Genomic DNA, 26,341 nt, shown 5'->3' on the forward strand with positions numbered 1-26,341 from the left:
TGTCATACTGGGAATGATGTCATTCCTGGCATGACCACGAAGGGAAGGCTTTCTTGTGGGCTTTACTTATCTGTATTCTAATATGCCCCCTAAGTGACCCTGACCTGCAAATACTCAAAATCCATGGGTTGGAATCGTTTAAACAGAAGTAAGATTTTTCTATCCTGACAAGATCAGTTTAGCCTTGTCAGATTGCAGACGCTCATCTCTGGTTATTACTTGGATGGGAGACCACCAAGAAAGAACAAAGTAGCTGTGCAGAGGCAGGCAATGGCAATCCTCCTCTTGCCTTGAAAACCCCATCCAGGGTGGGGTGGAAGTTATATGTGTCAGGGCTTGCCGCCGCTGCCGCTGGGCGTGGCACTGGGCGGTCTGCTCCTGACGTCACAGGGGGGCCAGGGATTCTGCAGGACCCTGCTCTGTGGAAGGAGGGGCGGTATACCTCACCCAGACTCCCTCTCAGTCCACTCGCTGGCCTGCTCAACCTGGCCTGCTTACCCTCTGCGTCCTCCTTCGTCTCCTCCTTCCAGAACTCTCCTCCAAACCTCCACCCTTGCATCTTACTGCTCTCACTCCACGTCATCACTCCTCACTCACACCCACCACCACAGGGCTCTTCCAAGCCAGCTTTTATAGGGCTTCCTTCTACTGCCCCACCCCTCTTCCAGCCTGGCCTTGGGCTGCACCAAGCAGTTGCAGCTGGGGTAGCTGATCTGGCCCCACTGACCAGCACCAGCTGTGCCTTGTTCTCTGGCTGCCCAGCCTCCCTGCCTTGGCTGATTGCTGAAGGCATGTCCAGCTGCAGTCCCCTGGCTAGCAGCCCAGCCTCCCTGGCAGAGCTGATGGCTGAAGGTGGGTCCAGCTGCGGCTCCTTGGCTGGTTGCCCAGGGCTTCCTGCAGAGTGCCTCCAATAGCCCCACCTGGAGTGGCTTGGCTTTTGGCAACTCCTGGGCCCGGCTACTATTTTCTAGCTGGGGCGTGGCTTTGGGTTGTTGGGGCTGCTGCTGCTTCTCCTCCTCAGGTAAGGTCTTTGGGTGGGTGACTGCTGGGCTCCCAATCCCTCTGCCCTTGCCCCCTTCCGCCTTGCCTAGCCCCCTTTCCCTCCCTAGGGGAGTGGGACTCGCTGGCCTCTCTCTGTCTCCTCCTGCCTCCTGAGGCCCTGGGCTTTTGCCCCTTGCCCCTGGCACCGGCAGGTTTTGGCTCCATTTGCCTGTGGGAGGGGTTGACCTGCTGTCCCCCAGCTGCCCCCTCTGCCTGCCAGTCAGACCGGTTGACCTGCTGTCAGCTGGCTGACCAGTTGACCTGCTGTCTGCTGGCTGCCCCCTCTGTTTGCCCGTCAGCCCGGCTGACCTGCTGTTCCCTCCTACCAAGTCTGGGGGCTGGGACCCAGACCCCGGACAATATGTCAGCTGTGACTTGATGGTGTAAGTGGTCACCTCTGGCCTCTGCCATGTTTGATATGCCTGTGATTCAGATCTGTGATATAAAATCTCCGGACCCCTGGATCTCCTGCAGCTTGATCTTCATCAGGGGGAATTCCAAGCTGGCTGGGCAGAGCAATGCGGAGACCCGGCTGGGAAAGGGAGCCACAGAGAGAGATTGCATTGTACAAAGGCAGAGGACTGGAGTGATTTACTGTCCTCCCCGCAACTGGCTTGAGATCATTCAGGACAATAGCAGGCTTCACCGAGTCCCTCCATTAGCACATTCCTTCACCCTCATTCCGTGATTAGATTCCCGACCTACGATTGGGACCCAATCAGTCCGCACTGATAAACTCATGTCTACTCTGGGAACCTAAATCACCATACCTAAATCCATCAACTCAGCTCTGGGAGGTTCATTAACAAACTGTCTCTTTTGTGAGACACCAGGAGAGATTTTGCATTTTCTTTGTACATCCGGCAATCAAATTTTTGTTACTTCCCAGAGATGGTCTTCATAGCCTTTGTCCTAACGGCCAAGAGGACTCTCGTGACACGTTTCCTATAAAAACCAGGGATCTGACCCCATTCCAACTGTGCACATTTCCTGGATCCAAGCGTTGCTCCCTTAGGGTTGCTTCCCTAAGTCTCTCTCTCTCCTTGCCGAAAACACTGGTATTTGAAGCTCTTTTCCTCCATGGACTACGCTGCTCCTCTGATTGGTAAACATACTCCCCCCTCCACTTTATTCCAGTTTCTGGCTACCTTCCTAGGACTCTGTGTGTGTATGTGTGTGTGTGTACCAAACCATTTTACTTGCCTCTTGAATGTGTGTTTATTTTTCTTCTTTAACTATAATATTAGTCTCTATAGGAATACCACTCGTGTCAATTTCCTTGGGGAAAGGACCCCGTCAAAATAGGCGGAGTTATCCTGTAGTTACCCCTTTTGCATAGCCCACTCCTTGCTGCTAATTTCCTCCCCTCTTACCTGCAAGGAGTCCCATTCAGGTAACAATGGCTCTTTACACACACACAAGATATTTCTACAAACCTGGTGGTCATCCTTGGCTTGCAGAAAAATCCAAAAATTAAACAAATGAAGGGGGGTTAAAACTTCCAGAATTCAGGAGCTGTTTTCTGAGCAGCAATGTCTGTGCAACACCAGCCCCTATATTGAAACATGACTGCTGGTGTCACTGCTAGGAGAGCGAGTAACTAAGACATGGAGGCAGGCAAGGGGGGGAGGCAGGCAAACTGGGGAGGGAGATTGGAAAATTTGGGGACGGGGGCAAAGCAAGGATCCACTGCTGCAGCAGCAAAGCTGGGGCAACTGGGTAGGAGGGAAGTGCCGTGACAAAGATGGAGACAGCTGGACTGGCAGAGAGCCAGTGCACTGTAGTAGTTGGACTAGGATCTGGGAGAACCGTATTTGATTCCCAGCTCGGCCATGGAAGTTCACTGGGTGATCTTGGGCCATCACACACTCTCAGCCAAATCTACCTCACAGGGGTTATTGTAGGAATAAAATGGAGGAAAGGAGAACTTTGTATACCATCTTGGGTCCCCATTGAGGAGAAAATAAAGTAAATAAAAGCTGTGGGTAGCAGGTCTGGGAGGAAGCCGCTGCCACTGTAGTAAACCTAGGGCAGCCAGATGAGGGAGGATGTAATTCCCCCACAGGTTCCCCACTTGAATATACTAATAGGCAACTGGCCCAATCTGTGACTCCTAAATCTGTGGGTTGGAACCACATGGACAAAAGAGAATTTTCCCCCCAAACTTGGGAGCACCCAACCAAAAAAAAGGAGGGCTTATTTAAAAAATCAGACTCAGAACCCATTTATTGTGTTTAGTCATAGACCACCACAAAATTACATCCCCCTTACCAAAAAAGGCAAGAAAAGTGCAGATAACTGTTTTTGCCAGACCCATGAGGAACACTTACCTCAGAAGAAGGAACATTTACCACAGAGGAGGTCCAGAGTTCCTGCCACTTCGGCAAGCCATCAGAAGGCTCAGCCACTGCAGCAGCAAGCACCCAATGTCAAATTGGGGTGGGCGAGGGGGAGCCACTTCCTCTCAGGGACCAACTGGACATCATGAGGCTAGAACCAGGTTGCATCTGGCCCTAGTTACAGAGCACTTACTTTCCATAGAAAGGATGGGGGGAAGTGACAGAAAGGGTTGGGGAACGGGGAAGACCAACAGAAAAGGGCAGAGAAGAGGAGGAAGAAAATGGGGGAAGGGGGAAAGAATAACCGAAGGTGGGAGTGGGAACAGCATAACAGAAAAGGCTCCAGGGAGATGTGCTGCCACTGCCACCTCCACTGCCTAGGCTGGGAATCAGCACTAGCTCAGTGCTGTTGATGGTGGTGGGGAGGTAGGGAGCCCGGTGTGGCCCCCTGCCCTGCCATGATTCTCATGGATACCCCGCTTGTATATTCTAATTCTCAGCTTTCCCAAATCTAAGGATACTTAAAAGAGACTGGAGCCATGAACTGACTGCGCAGATCTCTGTACAAACCTGAAAAATGCCCCAACTGTGGATACTTAAATTCACAGTTTAGGGCCTAGTTGAGACAAGGAAGACTTTTCTCCAAATGTGGGGATTTTGCAGAGAAGTGAAAATGGTCTCCGCTTCCTTACCAAATACCCGAATGACAGATGGACTTAAATTCTTCCTTATGTGGATGATCTGATCCTAGCATATGTGCCTCCAGACAAACAAACCTGCATCAAGTTTTCATAGCAAGAAAATATGAATCAGCAGAACAGGCATATTGATATAACGTACCACAGAGTAAAAAAAACAACAGAAGTTGATCTCCTGCCCTACTAAGTAGACAGCTGCTGATGGGTTGATGAAACCATTCTCCAAAGTTTGCTTCAAGGATCTAGGACAGAAGATGAAACTCCTGGACCCAACCAAGTGCCAGCGAGAGGGGGAGTGTGAGAAGTGACGGACTTATACACTATCCGTTGTTCCTGTTCTCAGGTTACAGAGGGGGCTTACAGTAGAGTTAGAGAGATAGAAAGGAAGACACACGATACTGCTCTGTCTGATGCTATCCCTTTGAGGGGTAGATTGCTACTCTCAGGGAACTGACTTCCTCCTCCTCCTCCTCCATCTCCTTCATGTACACACACACTCCATCTTTCCTCCATGGAGGACCCAGGGCTTGCTCCCTGTATCCACCAGCATCCTAGCTGAGATCGAATAGATTTTATCTCTCCTCTTTCCTATCCTGAGCAGAGTTCCTAAATAATAGGAATCTGATTTTCTTTACCGAAGCAAGTGGATTCTGTGTCCTCATCATCAGGCATGCACAAAGGTTTAGCTGTGCTCTCTGAATTGCTCTGCTTTACTTATTTACTTATTTATCCTACATTGCCAACAGGAAGGAACAAAAGGGGTGGGTGGGGGTGGGGGTATGGTGTAAGTTCCTGGTGAGTCCCAGCTGGTCTCCACCTAATTCATTGACATTCAATGAGGTCAGTTTCGCTGATGTATTTTGGGATAAAAGAAACTGTCTCCAGTGTGGTAACTAATCATCCTTTTCATCTATGTCTCTTGCTACTCACTTACCAGTTGTGAAGGTCAGCAGGGCAGAAAAGCCTAGAAGAAGAATCTTATTCATTTTGAGTTAATGTTTGCAGTTCTTGAGCAGAAGAAGGCAAAGAGAAGCTGTTGAATGCCCCAACAGCTGTGATGTTATTTCAGCATATGTACATACGTGTACACCCGCAATTTATTCTCTCCAAAATCCCAAGAACAGCCAATGGGGTGAAAAAATGAAGCCTTCTTGCGGGAAGATGCAAAGAGTTTCCCAAATATGTTTCTAATTGTTGTTTTGGGGTTTTGAATTTTACCTACCGGAATAAGTTGATTATAGCATGACAGTACAGAAGACTTACACATAGATACAAGAAAGGAATAATACATTTTCCGCAACTTTTGGTAAACAGGTTTTACCAGAGAACAGGTGTTTCTGAGAACAGGAGTTGTGGGAGACAGGTGGGTCACTGCTGCGTTCTGATGTTCTGGGAAATTGTTGGCCTTTCCTCACATGATGGTGTTTTACAAATTGTGGCTGCATTTCTTTCTTTAAAATGTTTAGCAGAATTGGCTAGAACACCCTGACAGGCAGAGAAAAAGAGTGTTTCTTAAGGGCTTCTGGGAACAAGGTGTATATCATGTGATCCTAGCCAAGCTTGGGAACTCTTTTGGCCTGACCACAGACGTTTATTCCCATTTGACAGTCTCTTTCAAAAGATCACTATTAGGAGGCCTTTAGGGCATTTTCTCAATTCTCTGGGGAAAACTGCCATGCCACAGCATGTTGCCGTTTCACACACAGGGGCTGCTTTTAATCCAGCCACGGCTGCAAAATGCCACCACCGACCTCCAGGCTAAGATGAATTCTGCCAACCAGTTCCCCCAACCCAAATCAACCAAGGACTCAGAGGAAGATACACGGCTCGCCCAGTTGTAAGAACTCCCTAGGTGATCGGAGCGATCAGTACCTCATCTCGCCAAAGCAAACCTGGACCCAGCACCTGCCCTGTGAAAAACTGATATTGTGTGATTCACAGCACTGGACTCAAGACTGGTAGGGAGATCGTATCTCAGAGACAGCTAACTCTACATTACATTCCCCTCTATTGCATTATCCTCCAAGATACCTTCAAAGGTAAAACGGGCATCCTTCGTTCATGAACACGAGGAACTCAGGGCAAAAACAGTACCTCTGTCTTGTCGGGACTCAGGGCTGAGCTTCAGTAGACGGCTGCCCATCCATTCCATTACTTTCTTCAGGCATCTGTTCAGGAACTCTACGCTAACTAATTCCACTGACCCACCTGGCTCAGATACTAAGGAGACATAGAGCTGTATTTCAACTGCATGTTGAATGCACCTCACTCAAAATCCCCTGATGACATCAGACAGCAATTTCATGTAGATTTTAAAATGCATGGGAGGGGGCAAGGTACATCCCTGCCAGACCCTGTAGCATAAATGCCTCAGGGGCAACAAGCAGTCTGCCAACACCACTTACAAACAATTGCTCAAGTGCATTGAAAGTGATTTCAATGTGCATTATTCAATATTCAATTTAATCTGCAAAACGTCCTGCAAAAGAGAAACAGCATGCAAACACTTATTTTATGGGGAGGAGAGAGTGAGCAGCCCCGGTGCCAGGGCTACTGGCACTTGAGGCCACGCTCACGTGCGTGTGCCCCAGACTGCACGATGACATCATCTCATGATGATGTCATCATGCAGTGACTCCGGGGCCAATGCCCGGCGGGTGGCTGGGGCGGTGTGTGGAAGCCGGCCACGCTCCGCACGCTGGCCCGGCCGCCTGCCGTCCCTGACCTGCGGCTGCTGGGCCTGCCCGGGAGTGTGTGGTGGTGGCGGTGGCGGTGGTGGCGGCAGCGCGGGGCTGGCTGGCAGTGGAACTGCGTGTGCCTCTGCCACTAGCACCCCATCCGGCGCTCTGGCGCCCCTCCGGCCCTGTGGTGCCTGGGCCCCCCGCCTCATGGCCTCAACGGTGGCGCCGGCCCTGAGAGTGAGACTTTACAGAACCCCATTTGCCTTCTTTTACTCTGTCCCAGGCTTCACGACTGTGCTGTTAACACAAAGGTGCCGTCTAGAAACAAAGCAAGTCTCCAAAGGTTGCCTGACTGGTGCCTACAATGCCTGGCTCGTCTTTGGTCCAACACCCTCCCCCTCCCCACCGGGTGAGGGATCTTCTCCTGCTGGTAGCTGCTTCTGGGCCACACAGCTCCTTGAAGAAGATCGCATCCCCTCTTGGGGGAGCTTATATTTCTTTCCCCATGCCCAACCTCCTTGGTTCCGATGGCCTTTTCTTTTGCCTCCAATTTTTGTTAGTCCCAGCCTAAAGCTGAGAAGGAACTTGGGAAATTTATGCCCGCAGGTAGGCTTACCAGGTCCCTTCACCCTCTAGGTGTGAGGTTATAGGCCTGGCACTCACCACTTTTGATGACTTCCAGGAAATGATGTCATTGCACAGGGCATTGTGCCATCCCTGGGAGCACTCCCGTGCTCTGCATCAGGCTAATTTAGGCCACAAATGGGCCTGATTCAACCCCAAACAGGTGTCATGCATGCCTTTGGCATCCCTGCCATACTCAGCTATGCTTTAGGATAGGAGGGGGGATGGGGAGTAGTCAGTAGATGCTTTGTTGCTCTTTCCTTTCCATCTTACCTGCTTGGGGGGGAGGGGAGCTGGAGCTATGAGGTGTCTGGGAACAGCTTTGGAGAACTTGAAGCCAGGAATCTTTCCACCTGTGAACTTCTCCCTCTCGAAACACCGCGCCAAAGTAAACGGACCCTTGTTCAAAAATGGAGAGGAGGGAAAGGACCCTGTAATTAATCCAGTATTGCGCCGGGCGGGCCTTCCTGTCAATTTCTCTGTACTGTTCTCTGGTGGTGGCACTTCCTTAATTAAGAGCCTTAAGCCATCCAGCCTAGTCTGATGGAGTAAAGTGTCTGGGGCAATCACCTGGTGGAGCCTGACAACAGGCTGAAATTGGCCCGCTGCAGACACGGAATGCCTAAGGAGGAACATTCCTCTTCTTTCCTCCGGCAGCCATGTAAGCGGGGGCGGGGAGAAAGGAGGGTGAGAGCGGGGAACCCCCCGGCCCCAGTGGGGACTGGCAACCCTACCTGCAGGGGAATCTGAACCCAGGTCTGCTGGAAAATGTACTCTAAGACCTTAGGCTTCCTTGAGGCTTACAGGCCCAGGATCATGATCAGCGAGAGTTCCCAGGTGCCATTCATTGGCAGATTACCCTAGTGCAGGAGGGGGCAAGCTGCCCAGTGTTCACCTGCCACTGGCAGGCAACCCAGGTAAGCATGTGGCAGGCGTGTTCCTCTTGGAGTGTAAAGTTATAACTTCAGGAAGAGAAATCTTTTCGCTGGCCGCAGGAGTGCTCCTGTGCTTTGTAGTGGGCGATTATTGCCCTCAACAGGCCGATTCTGAAAGAGTCTATGGGGACCCTGCAATAGGGTTGCCAGGTCCCTATAACCTCCCTGTGGGAGGGAGGGGGAACCTACGGTTGCCGGGTCCCTCTCCCCTCCCGCTGGGAGAGTAGGGTAACTGGCACTTACCTTGTGTTGGGATCAATGTTATTCTTCGTGTGTGCCCTGGGGCTGACATAGTGATATTACTTCTGGAAGTAACGTTGTGGCACCAGCCATGGGAACACTTCCGCACTCCACATAGGTCCAATGCAGCCCATTTGGGGCCCAAGACAGTCCCAAACAAAGCAAGGGTGCGATGATGTCACTTTTGGAAGGGACATCACCTCACCCACAGGGAGTGTGTGTTCCCTGGGTGCCTGCCGGTGGCGAGCAATCTCTGGGGGTGTTGCTACCTCCTGCTGATCACTGGGCAATCACCGTGCAAGGTGGCAAACCCCTGGGAGTCTGCCCACCACCAGCAGGCACCTGGGAACCCAAAGTGTGAGCAATCCCACACTCTGCACGGAGCTGATTCAGCCCATTTGGGGACCAAATGGGCCCCAAACGAAGTCTGTGAATGCTCCCATGATCAATGCGATGATATAACTCACAGAAGCAGGCAAATTCAGGCCCCAAATGGGCTCAATGTGGCCCGTTTGGGGCCAAAAGGGCCCACTGCAGAGCACGGGAGTGCGCAGCGCTGCCCAGGAGCTTTAAGATGGGGGTAGGCATTTCCACCTACTCCGCTCCTAATGCCAGCTGGCTGGGCAGTGCCACTTGCTCTGCTCCAAATATCAGATGGGTTAAATTGGGGACAGGCATTGCCACATGCTCTGGTCCTAATGCCAGCTGAGTGAGGGCGTAGGGTGGGCATTGCCACCTGTTCCAGTCCTAATATTGGCTGGGTGAAGGCTGGGGGCAGGCACTGCCAGCTGCTGCACTCCTGATTCCAGCTGAGTGAAGAGGGATGAGCATTGCCACCTGCTCTGCTTCTAATACCAGCTGGGTTAAGTTGGGGGGTGGACATTGCCACCTGCTCCACTCCTAAACAAGCTGGGTGAAGGCACAGGGCAGGCATTGCCAACTGCTCCCATACTGAGCCCAGCCTGGGCTTCCCACCACGGTGACGGCATATTTTTTGAAGGGACATGGTACCTTGCCTGGGCTTCCCTCCATGGCAGTACCCACCGGTGGTGTACCTGGGTAGAAAGTGAGTCATCTTGAATAAGCTTACTCAATTACATAGTAAGATCTAGCAACAAAGCCTGTTGTGGGGGGGAAATACAATGGATTCTAAATAGGGCAGGGCAGGCAGGCCAGGCATTGCTGCCTCTGCCATGCCCCGATCTGGTCGAGGGCAGGGCAAGGTGGCCCGGTGTCACATTGCCCCCTCTCCTGCGTACCAATCTAGGTGAAGGGAGGGCATTGTGCCTGGCATTGCCTCCTCCCCAGCACCTGCCGATCATGGCAGAGAATGGCTGGGGGCAGGCCTGTCCTTCCTTGCCCTGATCGGGTTGTGAAGGGCTTGGCAGCAGGGTGGGCCATTCCATCCACTGGCCAATCCCAGACATGATTCAGGTGCTGCGCAGCCCGGGAATGCTGTCCTGGGGGCGGGGGATTTCCTCTAGCCCTGGAGCACTTCTTAGCCTTGCAGTCACCTGATTTGATCCCAATTCTGGAGCATGGGAGTGCTGCCTGGGGGGGTGGAGTGGGGGTGGAAAGGGCCCTGGAACACTTCTACACTCTGCAGAGAGTTGAATCCTGCCCAATTTGGGTACTGCAATTTGGGTACTGCAGGAGCAGTCCAGGTTGAATTGGGCCCACTTTGGGTTGAAATCACTCTACTGTGGTGCACAGGAGCATGCTGTGCCATCAAGAAGTGCTTCCCGGGAGGTGCTTTCCTCCTCCACGCCCCCCCCCCATTGGCTTGGCCTCTGAGAGGACCAAGGCCAAGTGTACCTGGCCTGCAAATAGAAATGAGCACAAATTGAAATACAACCCAAAAAACGAACCAGGCTGTTTCGTGGTTCGCAAACCAGCATTCATGGAAGCATGTTTCCACGACCTTCCATGAACTGGTGTACTGGTTCGTTGGGTCGTATTTAAAGGGGCAGTTTAAATGGCCCTTTCCCCAGGGAAATGGCCATATAAACTTTTCCTGCCACTAGCAAGTGGCAGGTCCCTTTAAACTATCACCTGGCAGGCGGCAGGGGGGATGCCCCCTCATCAACTGCCTGCTGATAGTTTAAAGGGACCTGCTGCAGTGGAGCCCTTTAAACTTCCCAGACTCCAGCCCCCCAGCCCCCCCCCCCGAGCCCCAGCCTCAGCCCCAGCCCCACACTTATTTCCCCCTGTGGCACAGTGTCCTCCCTCTCCTCCCAGAAGGGGCAGGGAGGGTGTTTTTGGCCTCATCCACTGTGCTGTGGGCCCCCAGTGCAGCAGAGGATGCCATTTTTGGTTGCCATTTGTGGGGCAAGAAGGCCGTTTTCGGCCTCCTCTGCTGCCCTGGGGGCCTGCAGGGCAGTGGAGGAAGCTATTTTCAACCTCTTCTGCCACCCTGGGGGACCACAGGGCAGTGGAAGAAGCCAAAAATGGCCTTCCTGCCCCTCCCAGGAGGAGAGGGAGGACACCACGCTGCAGGGGAAAGTAAGTGTGGGGCTGCAGCTGGGGCTGGGGTGTGGGTGGGGGCTGGTATTTGGGCAGTTTAAAGGGCTCTGCTGCAGCAGGTCCCTTTAAACTATCAGCAGGCAGTCGGCAAGGGGGAATCCCCCCCTGCCACCTGCCAGCTGATAGTTTAAAGTGACCTGCATTGCAAAGCATAAAAGGGCCCTTTAAACTGTTAAAGGCCCCTTTCCCTGCTGCTGCTGGGCAGCCGGAAAGGGGCATTTAAACCCCACAAACGATGAACCACAAACTGGTTCGTAACTGGTCCCAGTTCACGAACCACGAACCTCATGGTTCGTTTTGGGTTTTTTTTTGTTGTTGGTGCCCATCTCTACCTGCAAGTCTATTGCAGATAGACCGGGGCTCCATGGGTCCAAAGACCAGTTCTACTCACTTTGATAAGCCATGCTGAGTAGATGTGGTCCCTGCAGGTCTGGCGACCAGGTCTACCCACTTTGCAAATGTACCATCCTTGCATTTGAGAGCAACAGGAATATAATTTTCAGAGAGAGAGAGAGACCACAGAAATGATCCAAGAAGGCTTTAAGGTAACCTGTTGCATTGTCTCAGCTCATAACCAATCATAAATTACTTTCTTCTTTTTGGGTTATAACTATTGTATTGCAAACAATACTGGTGGATTTGATAGAGAATCTTTTCTTTAAAAAAACATTATTGATGTTTGAATCTCATAATCATAAACCTTCTCTCATTGTTTAGCAACTGCATAGCTGTAGTGTAGGTTCCCAGGTGCCCGGCACTGGTGGGCAAACTCCCAAGGGATTACCTCATCGCCCACTTATTCTCCAGCAGTCGGTGGGAGGCAGCAAGCCCCCTGGAGGTAGCCCAACACTTGCAGGCACGCTGGGAAAATGCACAGCGTGGGCACATCAATGTCACTTCCTGAAGTGACGTTTTCAGACTGGCTGCGAGAGTGCTCCTGCACTTTGTTTGGGGCCGAACCGGCCCTGCGAGGAGTGCAGGACCACTTCCACTACTGACATGATGACATTATTTCCGGAAGTGGTGCCATCGTGCAAGAACTTGAGCGCGTGTGTGCTTTGTGTGCACACAAAGATGGAGCACATGATGGACACAGAGTAAATGCCATGACCCCCCCTCCCATCAGGAGGGTATAGGGACACGGCACCCCCACTGTAGTGCCCTTAACCTCCTTTGAAAATGGCTTCTACGTGGCAAAAGAAGATGTGCAGCAGAACAGGCCTGTACAGTGGACCAGATACAGTAACAGAGGGGCTTCTCTCTGTGCTGCCCACACATGGTTAACAGTAAAGTCCTCTCATGGTAAACATGATGCCAGGAAGGAAAAAAACAACCACCACCTTTTCCCAGTTATGAGGAACCACTGTTTCCAGAAAATTTGTAATTCCAATTATGAGGAATCAGCAATTGCTGTTTCCAGAAGATAGTTTAGTCCAGTTATGAGAAATCCCCTTTATAGAACATTGTGTTCTCCTGGAACTCGATGCTCCACCCCGGTTGTTTCTCTGTTTTTTAGAAGATAAATAGGGATCATACACCTGTCTTGATGTACCAAGGAGGCAGAAAGAGATCTGAGTGCTGTCTAATTTCTCTTTTTTAGGAAATAGACACTCTAAAATCAAAGATAATGAACAGGATTCTTCTCTATGGAATACCCATTCTGCTCTTCTGTGCTATGGGTGAGTAAAAAAGGGGTTCAAAGGATACAGAGAGAAAATGGAGTCGAGACGTTACTAGGAAAAGGTGGTAGTGGGATATGTACAAAATATTTCAAAAGATGGTGAACTAGAAGTTTAACAGAACCTTAAAGACTGATAAAATGTATTTCAGCATAAGCTTTTGAGGGTTACACTTCATCAGATGCATGGATGTGTGCAGTGATGTGACCATTGACTCATAAAAGCTGATAGTGGAATAACTTTTGTACGTTGCCACTCAGTTGGTTTTATTTTGCCTGTAAAATGTCCATCGGGGCCGCAGCAGCAGAGAGAAGGTAAGCTCCGACTTACAGAGGGAGGAAAGGAGGGGAGGAAGGAAGGTGGGTGGGTTCTTGCATGCATGGGGGCATTACAGACGATGGTGGGAAGTGAGAGAGTTGCTGGGGGCCAGAGAGTTAGAGGGGAGGTTGGGTGGGTGGGAGAGAGCATTTCCCCACCCTCTTCCAAACACCCTTTCCATTTGCCCCTCCCTCACAGATCCTTTCTCTTTGCCCTCACCAACACCCTTCTCTTTTGTCTCCCTCTCTCCCTAACTGCTTTCCCCTTTGGCTCCCCAAAGACCCTTCCCTTGGGGAGGGGGGTGCAAACGGGAATGGTGTTTGGAAAGGAGACGACAAAGGGGCAGGCTCTCTGCCCAGGAGGGGGGCTGGAATCCCCCTGGACTTCCAACCCCACAATTTTTGCAGAGCCCCCACTTGTAGATTAGTATTAACAGACCTTGAGGTGATCGGTTTTGTTTTCTCTCTTGAGAATAAAAGAGCTAATTGCTTATTGTTAAATTCATAATACCGTCATTTAATATTTAATCATAGTAATATTTTTGTGCATATTTTTGGAATGGGAATTCCGGAATACATACCCCTATCTGTCACCACTACATTACACTTGCTTTTGTAAAGACACACACACACACACACCTTTCTCTACCCTTTTCTCTCACTACCACTTCTTTTCTCCCATCTTTTCCCATCCACAACATGCTCCTTCTTCCCGCTTTCCCTCAACACTGGACATCACCTCTCCATTGCTCTCCAGAGGCTCCCTCTTTCTTCAGTCTGATTACTGCTCACTCACCCCTCTCCCCACCATTCTACCATCCCCTTACAATTTTCCTACTACCCCTCCTCATCATTCTTCCTGCCCACCCCCACCTCCCTCTCTTCTGCTCACTCCTTCTCACCCATCTGCCTACATTCAGTGTTGTCACCACACTCTTGACAGTCAGTGGGGAACTTTGCGGAAGGCTGATGAGACGGCAGCATGGAAGTTGGGCAGGATGTTGAGGAGGCTCCTTGTTGAGTGTCAGGCTGGCACAGACCGTGTTCCCAGAGGGTAAAGGGCTCAGGCAAGGGGCTCATTCCAGCAGCACGGTCAAGATCCAGCCCTAGGTCAAAAGCACAGAGTCCAAAAGCCAGTGGTAGTATGGTCGAAGGGGCAGTCCAAAATGCAAGGTCAGGAGTTCCAAGAGTCATCCATAGGCAAGTTCCAGGACTAGGCAAAGGCAGAGTCAGGGCTGGTCCATGGAGTCACAGAAACTAAGAAAAGCTCCACTGTGCAAATCAGAGCAGTAACCACTGGTTGCTTCCACACTTCATGGTCTTCCTTGGCTGGGTTTTATAATCAGGTACTGGAGAGCTGGACTTGCATCCAGCTGCTTGGGAGTTATCCTGTGGCTACTCATCACTATCTATAAGAGGCTGGCATTGGGCGAGGAGGCATGTACTTTGCTGTCTCTCCTGCAGGTTTGTCCTTAGCCTCCATCTGCGGTGCTCCAAGGGTGTGGGCAATGCGGGAGAGCTGGGAACGATCAACTGAGTTTCACCTGTTGTGACTTCTGAGCAGAAAGGGATTGGTGGCTCTGCCTCAGCTGCGGGCTGTTGGTCCCAACAAGCCTGCAGCTGGTTAGTCTGTTTGATGGTTCCTGGTTCAGAGGTGGCTGCCCAGGGCTCCTCATCTCCTAAGGAGCCCTCAATGCTGCTGTGCCCTGACTGGCCCATGACACCCCTTCTCATCTGTCCACCACCAGAGCCACTGCCTCAGCCACTCTCTCTAAACTTTTCCATTGGCTGCTGATTGACAAGACTGATTGACCGGGCAGGAGGTAAGAGAGTGTGTGAGGAGACCCATCTTTTCTTCAACTGTCCTAGCTGCCTCCAGCTCACAGGTCTTATGCAAACAGGGAATATTACAATTAAGAGCTTATCAAAGGAAAAACAACAATTGTGAAGGCTTACTAAGATATCTAAATCAATGCCACTTAACCTTCAATAAAATAATTACCACAAAGTATGTCTGTTTTAATGGTACGAGTCATATGTCCAAAATACACATTTCTGAAAACACAGCCAGCCTCATGCTCATGCTCAGCCTCATACAGGAGTTTTGCAAAAATGTTTCTCTAGACGTTTGAGCTAGAGAACGGAGGGATACTATTCCATTTTGTGACTGCTTTGAAAAAAGCAATAAAATGGGATAAATGCACCAGACAGCTAGTCCCAGTCACCCGTTAGGTAGTCTTTGGGCTCTACAAAGAAAGAAAGAAAGAACTGACAAAAAAAAATACAACTGCAAATGGGTATCTTGGATCATTCTCTTATCAAGAATGATAAACGGCTGAGGAAAGACTCTCCAGCCAGAAAAATGCTGCTGCGTGTATCTCCCACAGACAAGGGAGAATCTGGATGCCATTGTCTCCCGAAAGGGGCCATTACTGACCCATGGGGGGACATCGCGTCACAACATTTTCTTGGCAGACTTTTTGATATGAGGTGGTTTGCCATTGCCTTCCCCAGTCATCTACCCTTTACCCCCAGGAAACTGGGTACTCATTTTACCGACATTGGAAGGATGAAAGGCTGAGTCAACCTTGAGTGGCTACCTGAACCCAGCTTCCGCCAGGATCAAACTCAGGTTGTGAGCAGAGTTTGGGCTGTAGTAGTGCAGCTTACCACTCTGCGCCACGGGGCTCCTGAATTGTATTTAGGAAATCTATTTATTGTATGTCGACCACTAGCACTTTCTTGTTACAGAGGGATTCATTGTAAAGTGAATTGCATACTGATTTGGAGCTTGACAGTGAGTATTTTCACAAATGCACCCATAAAAAGACACACTTTTGTAGTAATTATTTTACAGAAGGTTAAGTGCCATCGATTTAGACATCTTAGTCCAGCTCACTGGTCAGCAGTGGAGGAGAGAGAGTATGTGGCACAGCAGGGGCTCCTGGTTGTCTTCAAAGACCCGCCTGCCTCCACCACAGGTGCTTCCATGTGTGCAGGGAAGAAAAGGCCCCTGTTACTCTCCCTCACCCCTGCTGTAGCAGTGATCTGTTTTGTTTCAGTTTTATACCCATCCCGCCTTTTTGGGGGAAGATTTCAGATTTTTCTGAAATCTAGTTTCACTGTGGTTTGGAGAAAACTCTCCTTTCTGTCAATGTGGCTTGCACTGCACTGATTCATGGATGGGGCCACAGCTGAGAACAAGATATATTGATTCATCAGTGTGATTCCAGTGCAGCAGAAGTGGAACTATATGTTTGACAAAGCTGCATTTCCCATCACCCTTCTTTTGGTGTAGCCTGTCAATTCACGGCCCCTCCTCAATCATGCTCTGAGAAGCACTGTGGCCCCCAGGAACAGCTTGGGAGTGAAGTGGGGTGTGTGTGTCTGTACTGGGAAGAGAGAATTGCCACATGGTACTCTCTCTTCTGTGAGTAGAAGCGCATTCAACAAGTTGGCAAAAAGTTTTGGATCCAAACTGCTGTTTCGTGTAAAATGACAAATGTTTTCCAGTGTAAAGAGAGGATTGTATGTCAATGCCAAAGACAATGTGAAGAAAAGCGAATAATTTTAATTCAACATTTAGTGTGATCTAGAAAATAAACAATTCTAAATAGGGAACAGAATTAATAATTTATATCCAAAAAATCCCAATCAAATACACACTTCTGGATATGCTGTATGCAAATATTATTGGAGAAAGGGGGCTGGGTGGGTTCAAAAGCAAGCAAAAAAACTCCCTCACACTAGATTCTACAACAGAATGTGATATCAAGCTTGTTTCTCTGAATACTTATTTTTATTTCTGTCATTTTCAGCATTCATAATGGAGAAAAACCTTTGTAAATGTCATTCAAAATTTAAGTAACTCTCCAAGCCCTTCATGGACTGGGGCCTGCATACCTGCGGGACCACCTCTCCTATTATGTCCCCTGCAGGATCTTGCACTCTGCGAATAAACAGCTCCTGGTGGTCCCCAGGCCAAGGGACATTCAGCTGGCCTCGACTAGGACCAGGGCCTATTCTGCCCTGGCCCCAGCCTGGCGGAATTGTCTCCCACTGGAGACCCAGGTCTTGTGGGACCTGTTATAATTCTACAGGGGCTGATTCTGCACATGTTGGATAATGCACTTTCAATGCACATTATCAATCGTTTGAGGTGGATTTTTTGTTCCGCACACAAAAAAATCCATTCCAAATGATCTATAAAGAGGATTGGAAGTGCATTATCCAACGTGTGTGGAAGGTGGAGATGTTCTGCCGGGCCTTGGATTAGGGTCAGCCTTTATGTCCCCCCCTTCTGACTGACTGCCCTCCTTTTGTGGCGGCCCCGGATTAACATCATGGCAGTACGCATGGCTTGTAGTGGTTTTATAGTAGCCTGGTTTGATCAGTGATACCTGAATTTTACCTGGATTAAGTGGTTTTAATGTTTTTATTGTATTTATTGAAATATTGTTTGAAGCCATCCTGAGCCTGCTTGTGGGAAGGATGGGATATAAGTCAAATAAATAAGTAAAATAAAATAATAAAACTCTGTTTAGTGACTGACAATGCTCTCTTTCCCAGCCCAGGGCTTGTGGTGTTTTCACCATTGTAAGCTTCCAAGTTCAGATAATGCGTGTATCCCTGTGGCGTGCTATGCTTGCAAACAGGATCAATGTTACTATGAAGACTCAGTACTCTTAGGTAAGGACCAGAAAGCCAGAAGCAGAATGTTTTTATGAGGCCTCACATACCACCCACGCTTTTCACTTTATCCTGCAACAATGTAATTTTTTTTCCTCCGTTGGGGAAAAAAAACTTGGATGTCAGGGCTTGTCGCCGCCGCCGCTGGGCAGGGCCCCAGCTAGGCCGGCCCTGACATCAGAGGGGCGCCAGGGATACTGCAGGACCCTGCTCTGTAGAAGGAGGGGCGGTATACATCACCCAGACTCCCTCTCAGTCCACGCGCTGGCCTGCTCAACCTGGCCTGCTTACCCTCTGTGTCCTCCATCATCTCCTCCTTCCAGAACTCTCCTCCAAGCCTCCACTCTTGCATTGCACTGCTCTCACTCCCCATCCTCACTCCTTACTCACACCCACCACCACAGAGCTCTTCCTAGCCACCTCATATAGGGTTTCCTTTCCCCGCCCCGCCCTCCTTCTAGGCTTGTTCCCTCTCCTGACTTGGCCCAGCTGTGCCTTCCCTCAGGTGTTTCCCTCCTACCACTAATCCCTTCCTGGCTTCCTTGCCTTGCTGGCAGGGTGGGGCTGAATGCAAGCCATCCCCAGCTGAGGTCTCCTTGGCCTTGCTCACGAGGAGCTGCCCCAGCCGGCTTCTGTGCTGCTGAGCATGCCTGGCCTTGCTCGCGAGGAGCTGCCCTGGCCAGCTTCTGGGCTGTCTGCTCCTTGATGCTGGGCGGGGCTACCCATCTCCTCCCCCAGAATGCCTGTGGCAGCTCCACCTGGAGGGGCTTGGCTCCTAGCCACTCCTGAGCCAGGCTGCTGTCCTCTAGCCAGGGTGTGGCTCTGGGCTGTAGTGGCTGCTTCTCTTCCTTGGCAGGTAAGGGCTCTGTTTGGGCTGTTGCTGGGTCCCTATTCCCCCTGCCTTGGCCCTTTTCCTCTAGCCTGCTTATCCCCCTCTCTTCCCCCTGGAGGGTGGGAATAGCTGGCTTCTCCCTGCTCCCTCCAGCCTTCTGAGGCTTAGGCCTTTTGCCCCTTCCCCCTGGAGTAGGCAGGTTCTGGCTCTGTTTGCCAGTCAGAGCGGTTGAACTGTTGTCTCCCGGCTGCCCCCTGCTGCTGTCTGTCAGCAAGTCTGGGGGCTGGGCTGCTGACCCCGGACATTGGATACAAATACCTTTGCAAAAAAGCATTCATATCAATACCAGAATTTACTGTTTTACATGTGTAAGCCTGTACTGGAAAAAGGGTTTGGGGCCTAGGACCTAGGCCTGAATAATAGACTGCAGATACATAGACCAGACTAAGAGATAACTGAGCGGTACCTAGGGTTGTTTAATTTGCATGTCTAGCAAAGGCCCATGGGGCATGTATATAAAAAAGAGGTTACCATGACTAAGAGAAGTGGTGTTATACAGGACTAGGCTAGCTGGAAATACTAAACGGGAGAAGAGCTGCTGCTGCTGCTGTTTGGAAGGCAAAGCTTATTTGCAAGCTTTGGAGCTAAGATCATCACAGAGCTGAAACTACTGGCTAGAAGAGCTGAACTCGTCTCCCTGGAAGAACTGCAGTAGCTGGGAAGAGCTGAAGAAGCAAGAGCAGGAATTGCTGGCAGCTGAACTCATTGACTGCTTGAGACCAGCACCCTAGCACTGAGCTGCCCCACTTCATCTTGCTAGGAGAAAAGGGGAACTGCTCCTAGGGCAACAAGCAAGCCCCAGGATTCAGACAGCATCTTCCCAAGAAGAGTACTGTTGCGGCAAGGATTCCATTTTGTAACTTAGCAGTTTAAAATAATATATAACAACCACTATTTCACAAATACACAATAAATCCCGGACGAGCCCCCACAAATGTAACCCCCAGAGTCCCAAGGACCAGGTTCAATATGTTTACCAATTCAAATATAAATGCAATTTATTTAAACACAACTATTAAAACATTCCCAAAGTGATTAATACTGGATCAGTAACCAGTGATCCCAGAGTACAGTCCTACTCACAATCCCCTGGTAGAGTGTGCAGACAGTTCTGTAGATTTGGCCAGAGGCTTTGCCTGGAACAGCATCCCAACTATCTAGCAGGCCTTGCCGCAGCAGTACTCTTCTTGGGAAGATGCTGTCTGAATCCTGGGGCTTGCTTGTTGCCCTAGGAGCAGTTCCCCTTTTCTCCTAGCAAGATGAAGTGGGGCAGCTCAGTTCTAGGGTGCTGGTCTCAAGCAGTCAATGAGTTCAGCTGCCAGCAATTCCTGCTCTTGCTTCTTCAGCTCTTCCCAGCTACTGCAGTTCTTCCAGGGAGAAGAGTTCAGCTCTTCCAGCCAGTAGTTTCAGCTCTGTTATGATCTTAGTTCCAAAGCTTGGAAACAAGCTTTGCCTTCCAAGCAGCAGCAGCAGCAGCAGCAGCAGCAGCATCTCTTCTCCCATTTAGTATTTCCAGCTAGCCTAGTCCTGTATAACACCACTCCTCTTAGTCATGGTGACCTCTTTTTTATGTACATGCCCCATGGGCCTTTGCTAGACATGCAAATTAAACAACCCTAGGTACAGCTCAGTTATCTCTTAGCCTGGTCTATGTATCTGCAGTCTATTATTCAGGCCTAGGTCCTAGGCCCCAAACCCTTTTTCCAGTACAGGCTTACACGTTTCATACACCAATATCAATCAACCGATCATTTAGTAGCTGCCTTTCTGTCTTATGGTACTTAAGGCATGAGACAGTAGGACAGTATCAGTAGGACAAGAATTATAAGAATACATGCATAGACAACCATTGTGAAATCACAATGAAGACTAGTAAGTAAAGAATTAATCAAATCCAATGTCATTCTTAATCTAACCTTCCCCCCCTCAAGTACCTCTGCAGAAATGCAGGCGTTATCTAAGGGAGAGATGAGGAGTCATCATCAGGGAACAGCTGACTTGGGGACTTGTTCTGCCAAGAGGCACAGAATACCAAGATATAAATTATTTACATACCAGCAACAAAGCCTGTTGTAGTAAAAAATACAATGGACTCTTGAAAGCTGTGTAGGGGTGGCAAGGCAGGGGAGGGCTGAGAGGTGGGGGCTGGGGAGGGTTGGCAGGCAGGGGAGGGCTGGCAGGTGAGGCAGGCTGGAGAGCTGACAGGTGAGGGGTTGTGGAGGGCTGGCAGGCAAGAGGGAACTGGCAGGTTAGGCAGGCTGGGGAGGGCTGAGAGGTGGGGGCTGGGGGGGACTGACAGGTGAGGGGCTGGGGAGGGCTGAGAGGTGGAGCCTGGGGAGGGCTGATGAAGGGGAAGCTGGGGATCGTGCCTTTGGAGGCTGGCAGGTGGCTCACCCTTGTCTCCCCTCACCGCTTCAAATTGGGCTGCAGAGGGTGGTTGGCAGCTCACCCCTCCTATCCCTTGCCCAACTTAAGTGGGGCTGGGGAGGGCTGACAGGGGGAGCTGGGAATCGGGGCTTTGGAGGTCAGCAGGGGGCTTGGCCTCCCCTCCCCTCTCCTCTGCTCAAGCAGACCTTTGGAGGGAAGTGGGTGCCTTGCCCTTCTCAGCCATCCGCATCTCAAGCGGGGTCGCTAAGCACGGAGCAGCTCAGCACAGGTACTTTGGGGTAGAGGTTTGATAATTCCCAAGCATCTTGGATTTGTGTTACCTGTCCAGAAATTTAAGGTAATATTGAAACATTGGTTTCCATGTATACCTTCTGCTTGGGAATTTCATTATGCATACCCAAAATTTTCATGCAAAATTCATTCTCCATCAGCTCAACCATTTCATCACTAATGTGAAAAAAATGTATGAAACATTATCTTTTCCATTACTTATTTTATTCTTTATTTTCAACATTTATACTCCTCGTTTCTGCCGTCAGAAGTGACACCGATGCCACAAAAAAGGCGTCGACCAAGACTAGGAATGTCAAATGTCACAGGTAAGTTTCATTGTGGGGTAATGTTGAAATTGTGTTCTTACCATAGAATGGAAATCCGCTTTGCATAAGAAAAGTAACAGCAGCAGCAATAGGTTTCAGTATTCCCAGCAGGTGTTTTCTTCTACCTGCCTTGCTCATCTGTAAAAGCCAAGTTATAACACCCTTTGGGTGCCTGAGACTGATTTCATGCCCCTTGATTTTTCTCCCACACTGTTTCCAAGTTGAAAAACTTCTTTCCATACTATTTGGTGCCTCCATGACAGGCACACGAGCAGCAAGCAGTAGTGTAGTAAATGCACAGGCAGCAATCTTCACTCCCATTTATTGGCACCAAGTTGGTTTCCTAAGAGTTACTAACTGATTGGAGGAAGGACACATTGACTCCTATGAGGAGGAGTTGTTTAAAATGTTTAAAAAGTAGTTTCATCCACCCTTATTTCAATACTCAGCTATGTTAAATCACACAAACAATATTGTGAAAAATTTATATCATTGGAATAAATCTGAATTTGAATGATGACTGGATGTGATGATGTATAAAGACCGAATTCATTGGGTATGCCCAATTCACAATATATGAGAAATTCTATATGGGCAGCAATCCTCATGCCCTTCCAATGCTTCCACTCCCCGCCTCCCTGCCAGGGAGCAGGCAGCCAGGGACCATGTGCCGCCAACATCATGGCACCTGCATTGAGGTTCCCAGCCAGGGTGGCTCCCCGATCAAGTGGCAGGTGGGGCCCATGGCCCTCTTTGAAGATGCAGCCCATGGCGTGGGGGAGGTCTGCGGCAACCACCTGGCTGGAGGGTAGGGATCCATCAGGGGCTGGGTGGGGAGGTCCTGGTGTCCATTGCAAAAGTGACTAGTGGGTGCAATCCCCACGTGAGATAGGGAGGGGGCTGCAGCTGCCAGGGAGCAAGCCTGGTAAGCCACAGCGAGGAGAGAATGCTCCCTGGTTGCCCTGGCAATGCCTGCTGAATCTACCAATCTCAGGGTGGCTGGAGTTGACAGTACTGGGAGTGGCAGGGAACAGTGTAGCCAGTCCTTGGGTTGGGCCATATTTCCCATTGTCAGCTGCTGATGCTACTTCCCTGCCCTGCAGAGAGTGGGTGCACAGGGCAGAAAGTCCTCTGCAACTGGGCTCTCCGAATCCCACCTGAGGCACCAGCCTCAAGAAGAATCCTGCCCTGTGGGGGGAGTCACACCGAAAGTGGAGACAGGGCACCCACCTGGTCACCCAACCCCCATCTCTGACTAGGGCCAGGCTTGCAGCTGAAGCACAGCTTGGTTGCAAACTCCCCCCCACCCCGACTGCCGCTGCCACTCCATGAAATGTAAAAAGTAAGACCAGGTAGGCAGTGAGACTCAGCAAGGGTTGCATGCACAGCCTCCGGCACTCAGGATCAGCCCTCCAAGTTTTGGGGAGCTAGCTCCGTTGAAGCGAGCGGGGCAGGGTTCTGAAATGAATGATGGGAATGCCCTTTGGAAAGCATAGAAGAGGCAGGAAGGTCCATTGGATATGATGGGAGCTTCGTGCGCCTTTCGACTTGTGGTGGCTCCAGTGGAACATACCATACTACTCCATTGAAAAGATGTGGTGAGAATATGGGATGATGACCCCCACAGTGGAATGATGGCCTATGGGTCCAGAGAAGCTTCTCTGGGGGCCATCATCCTATCCCCAGTGCAAGATTCCTGAAGTCCATTCCTGCCTCTGCAAACAGCAAAAGGGAGAGTGGTATGGCCTCAAAGAGGAGCGGCCCCATAGATCCCAGGACATTGCTCCACATCCACCCCCCCCCCGCCCCCAGCATCAACCTCCCTGCTTGCCACATGCAGAGGTCTTTTTCCTGGCTTATCAGATTCCAGCAGCACTGTTGGACAGTAAGAGTCTTCTGTGTTGCCCTCCTCCCACCAGACACACATGGGAAACATGCCAAGTCCCACCTGTGACTTTGACAGGTGAAGAAGGGAGGGAAACTGTCAGGGCCTGGATCCTCCAAGGTGCCACCGGACACTTGCTCCTTTTGGCAACAGAGGCACACAAAGGCATGGAGTCCCCTGGAGCCTCTTTGGGGCCACCCCATCCATCCCAGCTCAGAGCCAGAGTCCATTTGCTGAGAGGTATGGAAGGGCAGCCCTACAGGGAAGTGGAAGAGGGGCTACTGTTATACACAGGCGAACAAACAAATAAGGAGTGAGTTGTTGTTTGACACAGACTTTATTGAACTTCCAGAAATAAAGAGGCTGGCTGGCTGCATGTTGCCAACTTCCCTCGCTGGGGAAGGGAGCTGAGCTGTTTCTGGGGCAGTTGGGGCCAGGAGAGGCATTCCTTGTGCTGCTTCTTCTGGAGCAGGTTCAAGTCTCGAGCTGGCTGGGTAACAGTTCTGTTGGCAGGGCACAGATGGCAACTGAGGAGGATCACCAGGGGCTGGAACAGTCATGCTTCCTGGCCTCCCTGTTGGGTGGCTGTCTGCCTGAAAGAGAAACAGACACATGTGTGGCAAGGAGCCAGGCCTCGTGCAGGCCAAGGCAGGATCTCTCATGTCTGGAGAGGGTGTCCATGGCCAGAGGCAGTGTCTTTGCAGATGGTGCAGGCAAATAAATGAGGGATGCTCCTCCAGTGGGTTGTGCCCCTTGTCTGTATCCGGCCATCCTGTTCCTGTGGTTGATTGAAGCTCCAATCCTGTGAAAGGAGACAATCATGGAGTTGTGCGCCTGCTAATGTTGGGGAGTTACAAGAGCAAGCACTCAGTTACTCTGACCCACAGAGGCACTCCCTCCTCTGCCCAAGGGGGGAGCCCAGTCAAAGGAGTCTGAACAGAAGCCCCCCCCCCCCAACAGCTGTGTCGAGCATGGCTCCTTGGCAGTCACAAACTATGCCAGCTCATGGGCAGGGGCTGCCCTCCTTGATGGACTCAACTATAGAGGGCAGCATTGGGAAGGTACTGGTAAGGGGGGAGGGAAAACCGGTGTGGATGTGCGAGCTACGCAAGACAGAGCCCTGGTTCCTTCTTACCTGTCAGTCCACCACCGCTGCTTCCTGAGCCAGGACATAGGAGTTGGTTTACCTGCTAGGGAACATGGGTGGCAGCTGTTAGACATTCTGGACTTAGCTCTCCTCCCCTGAGTGAGTGCAATGTACTCCCTGAATTTCACCAAGTTCCCCCAGCGCGCTCTTGCTGCGTCACCACAGGCATACTCTCATGCCTCCTGCTCTAAGTCCCCACGGCAGAGGGCTCTCAGGCTGCCTCCCTACATACATGCAGCTGAAGGTTATGTAGGGTACTCAGAGAGCTGACTGAGTGTGGGGAAGGGGGCTTAGCTACCATGACGGTGTGAGCAGATTGGCCCCCACAGTAGTTGGCATCCTATGCTCTGCTGGGTCACTTGGGTGGGGCCTGACGCACGAGAATGAACATGTTTTCCTGTAGAATGTGAGCGTATGGTTTACATTTTCCGGGGCATAATATTCCCTCATTGCTGGGGGTATTCCCAAGCCCAAAACTGCTTAGGGAGCTGACTAAATTACACTCTGCCCCTGGCCCACCCCCCCTGGGTTCCTGCACAGGGACGTAGACCACACACCATCACCCAGCCGTCACGCCGGGCACCAGCTGAGGGTTGCTTTGAGGCGGTGCTGCGCTGCAGCACCAGTGTGTTGGGAGTTATGCCAGAGGAAGTTTGAGTTGGCTCCATGAGCGCCGTTGCCTCGCTCCTTCAGGACTGGACTTTAAATCTCTCAACCAGGCTTCAGTGAAAGAAGGGGAAGGCAATGACTTAATGGGCCATACATTGATTAAATTTGTGGGTCAAATATGAGGTCTATTTCACCAAAAGGAAATGCTCCAGAAAATGGAGTGCTCAGGGAAACCCCATTACTGAAATGGATCTTGATCTTCAGCTTATGTTTTAATCGTTCAGGTTCAAACCTTGAAGGGAAAGGATCGATGTGATCAGCTGAAACACTGAAACAAACATTGGATGGGGAGTTCTCCATGTATGGACTGTTGGGAAATTGCTCTCTGCTCCCTAAATGAGTTTCTCCTATTTGCTTAATTGATCTTCCTTCCCTCTTCTCATTTTCTTCCATGGTATTGCAGTCCCCTCCACAAAAAAGGACTCACTTCCCTTTTTCATTGTTCTCTTTTCCTGTCCAGTGTACAACCATATGTACTGGCAACCTGGTTGCACCACCGCAGAGAATCGCCATCTATGCAACACGACTCGAGACATTAGTTCATTCGAAATGATGGGTAAAATCTTTACACGGAGGTCTACTTTTTCTTGCTGCAGCAAAATGTGGTGTAATACAAACAAAACTCTCAACTGGTAGGAAAATCATTGGTGTAGGCTGGGGGTCACTCAGCTTCCGTCTTTTTCAGCTGTAATAATAAAAGGATCTGTCTGTCTGTCTGTCCATCAGTCTGTCCGTCCATCCATTTGTGGAAGGCATAACTCAGAAAATAAATCTAGATGGTTCAAAATTGGATTCTGGCTCCAGGAGGACAGTGGGAGTTACAGTGACAAACATGAAAGGAATTGGGTCACCTTTGTCTTGGAAGCTCAGGTTTTCTGCTGCAGCTATAAGTCATCCAAAACTACAGCTAGGAGTCTCAAAACTGGCCACACACTTTAGGAGGATGGGGGGACCTGTAGTGACAAAAATGAAACCCAGGGGTATCATCATCACTC

The 26,341-nt window shown here is 50.4% G+C and overlaps 1 protein-coding gene across 1 annotated transcript; it reads left to right on the forward strand.

Annotated features, from left to right (window-relative positions):
• Positions 1–6,693: 6,693 nt before the first annotated feature.
• Positions 6,694–25,982, forward strand: LOC129327727 (uncharacterized). Its single transcript, XM_054976484.1, has 5 exons — positions 6,694–6,996; positions 12,682–12,760; positions 17,647–17,766; positions 21,586–21,645; positions 25,807–25,982. Exons 1-5 carry the CDS (start codon positions 6,694–6,696, stop codon positions 25,980–25,982), a joined length of 738 nt encoding a protein of 245 aa, XP_054832459.1.
• The last annotated feature ends 359 nt before the right edge of the window (positions 25,983–26,341 follow it).

This window comes from Eublepharis macularius, chromosome 4, assembly GCF_028583425.1.
Source record: "Eublepharis macularius isolate TG4126 chromosome 4, MPM_Emac_v1.0, whole genome shotgun sequence".
NCBI lineage: Eukaryota > Metazoa > Chordata > Lepidosauria > Squamata > Eublepharidae > Eublepharis > Eublepharis macularius.

Coding starts and splice junctions, on each gene's coding strand:
- LOC129327727 (XM_054976484.1), top strand. CDS start 6,694: ATGATGTCATCATGCAGTGACTCCGGGGCCAATGCCCGGCGGGTGGCT. Junction 6,997..12,681: donor CGGTGGCGCCGGCCCTGAGA/GTGAGACTTTAC, acceptor TCTCTTTTTTAG/GAAATAGACACTCTAAAATC. Junction 12,761..17,646: donor TCTGCTCTTCTGTGCTATGG/GTGAGTAAAAAA, acceptor TCTCTTTCCCAG/CCCAGGGCTTGTGGTGTTTT.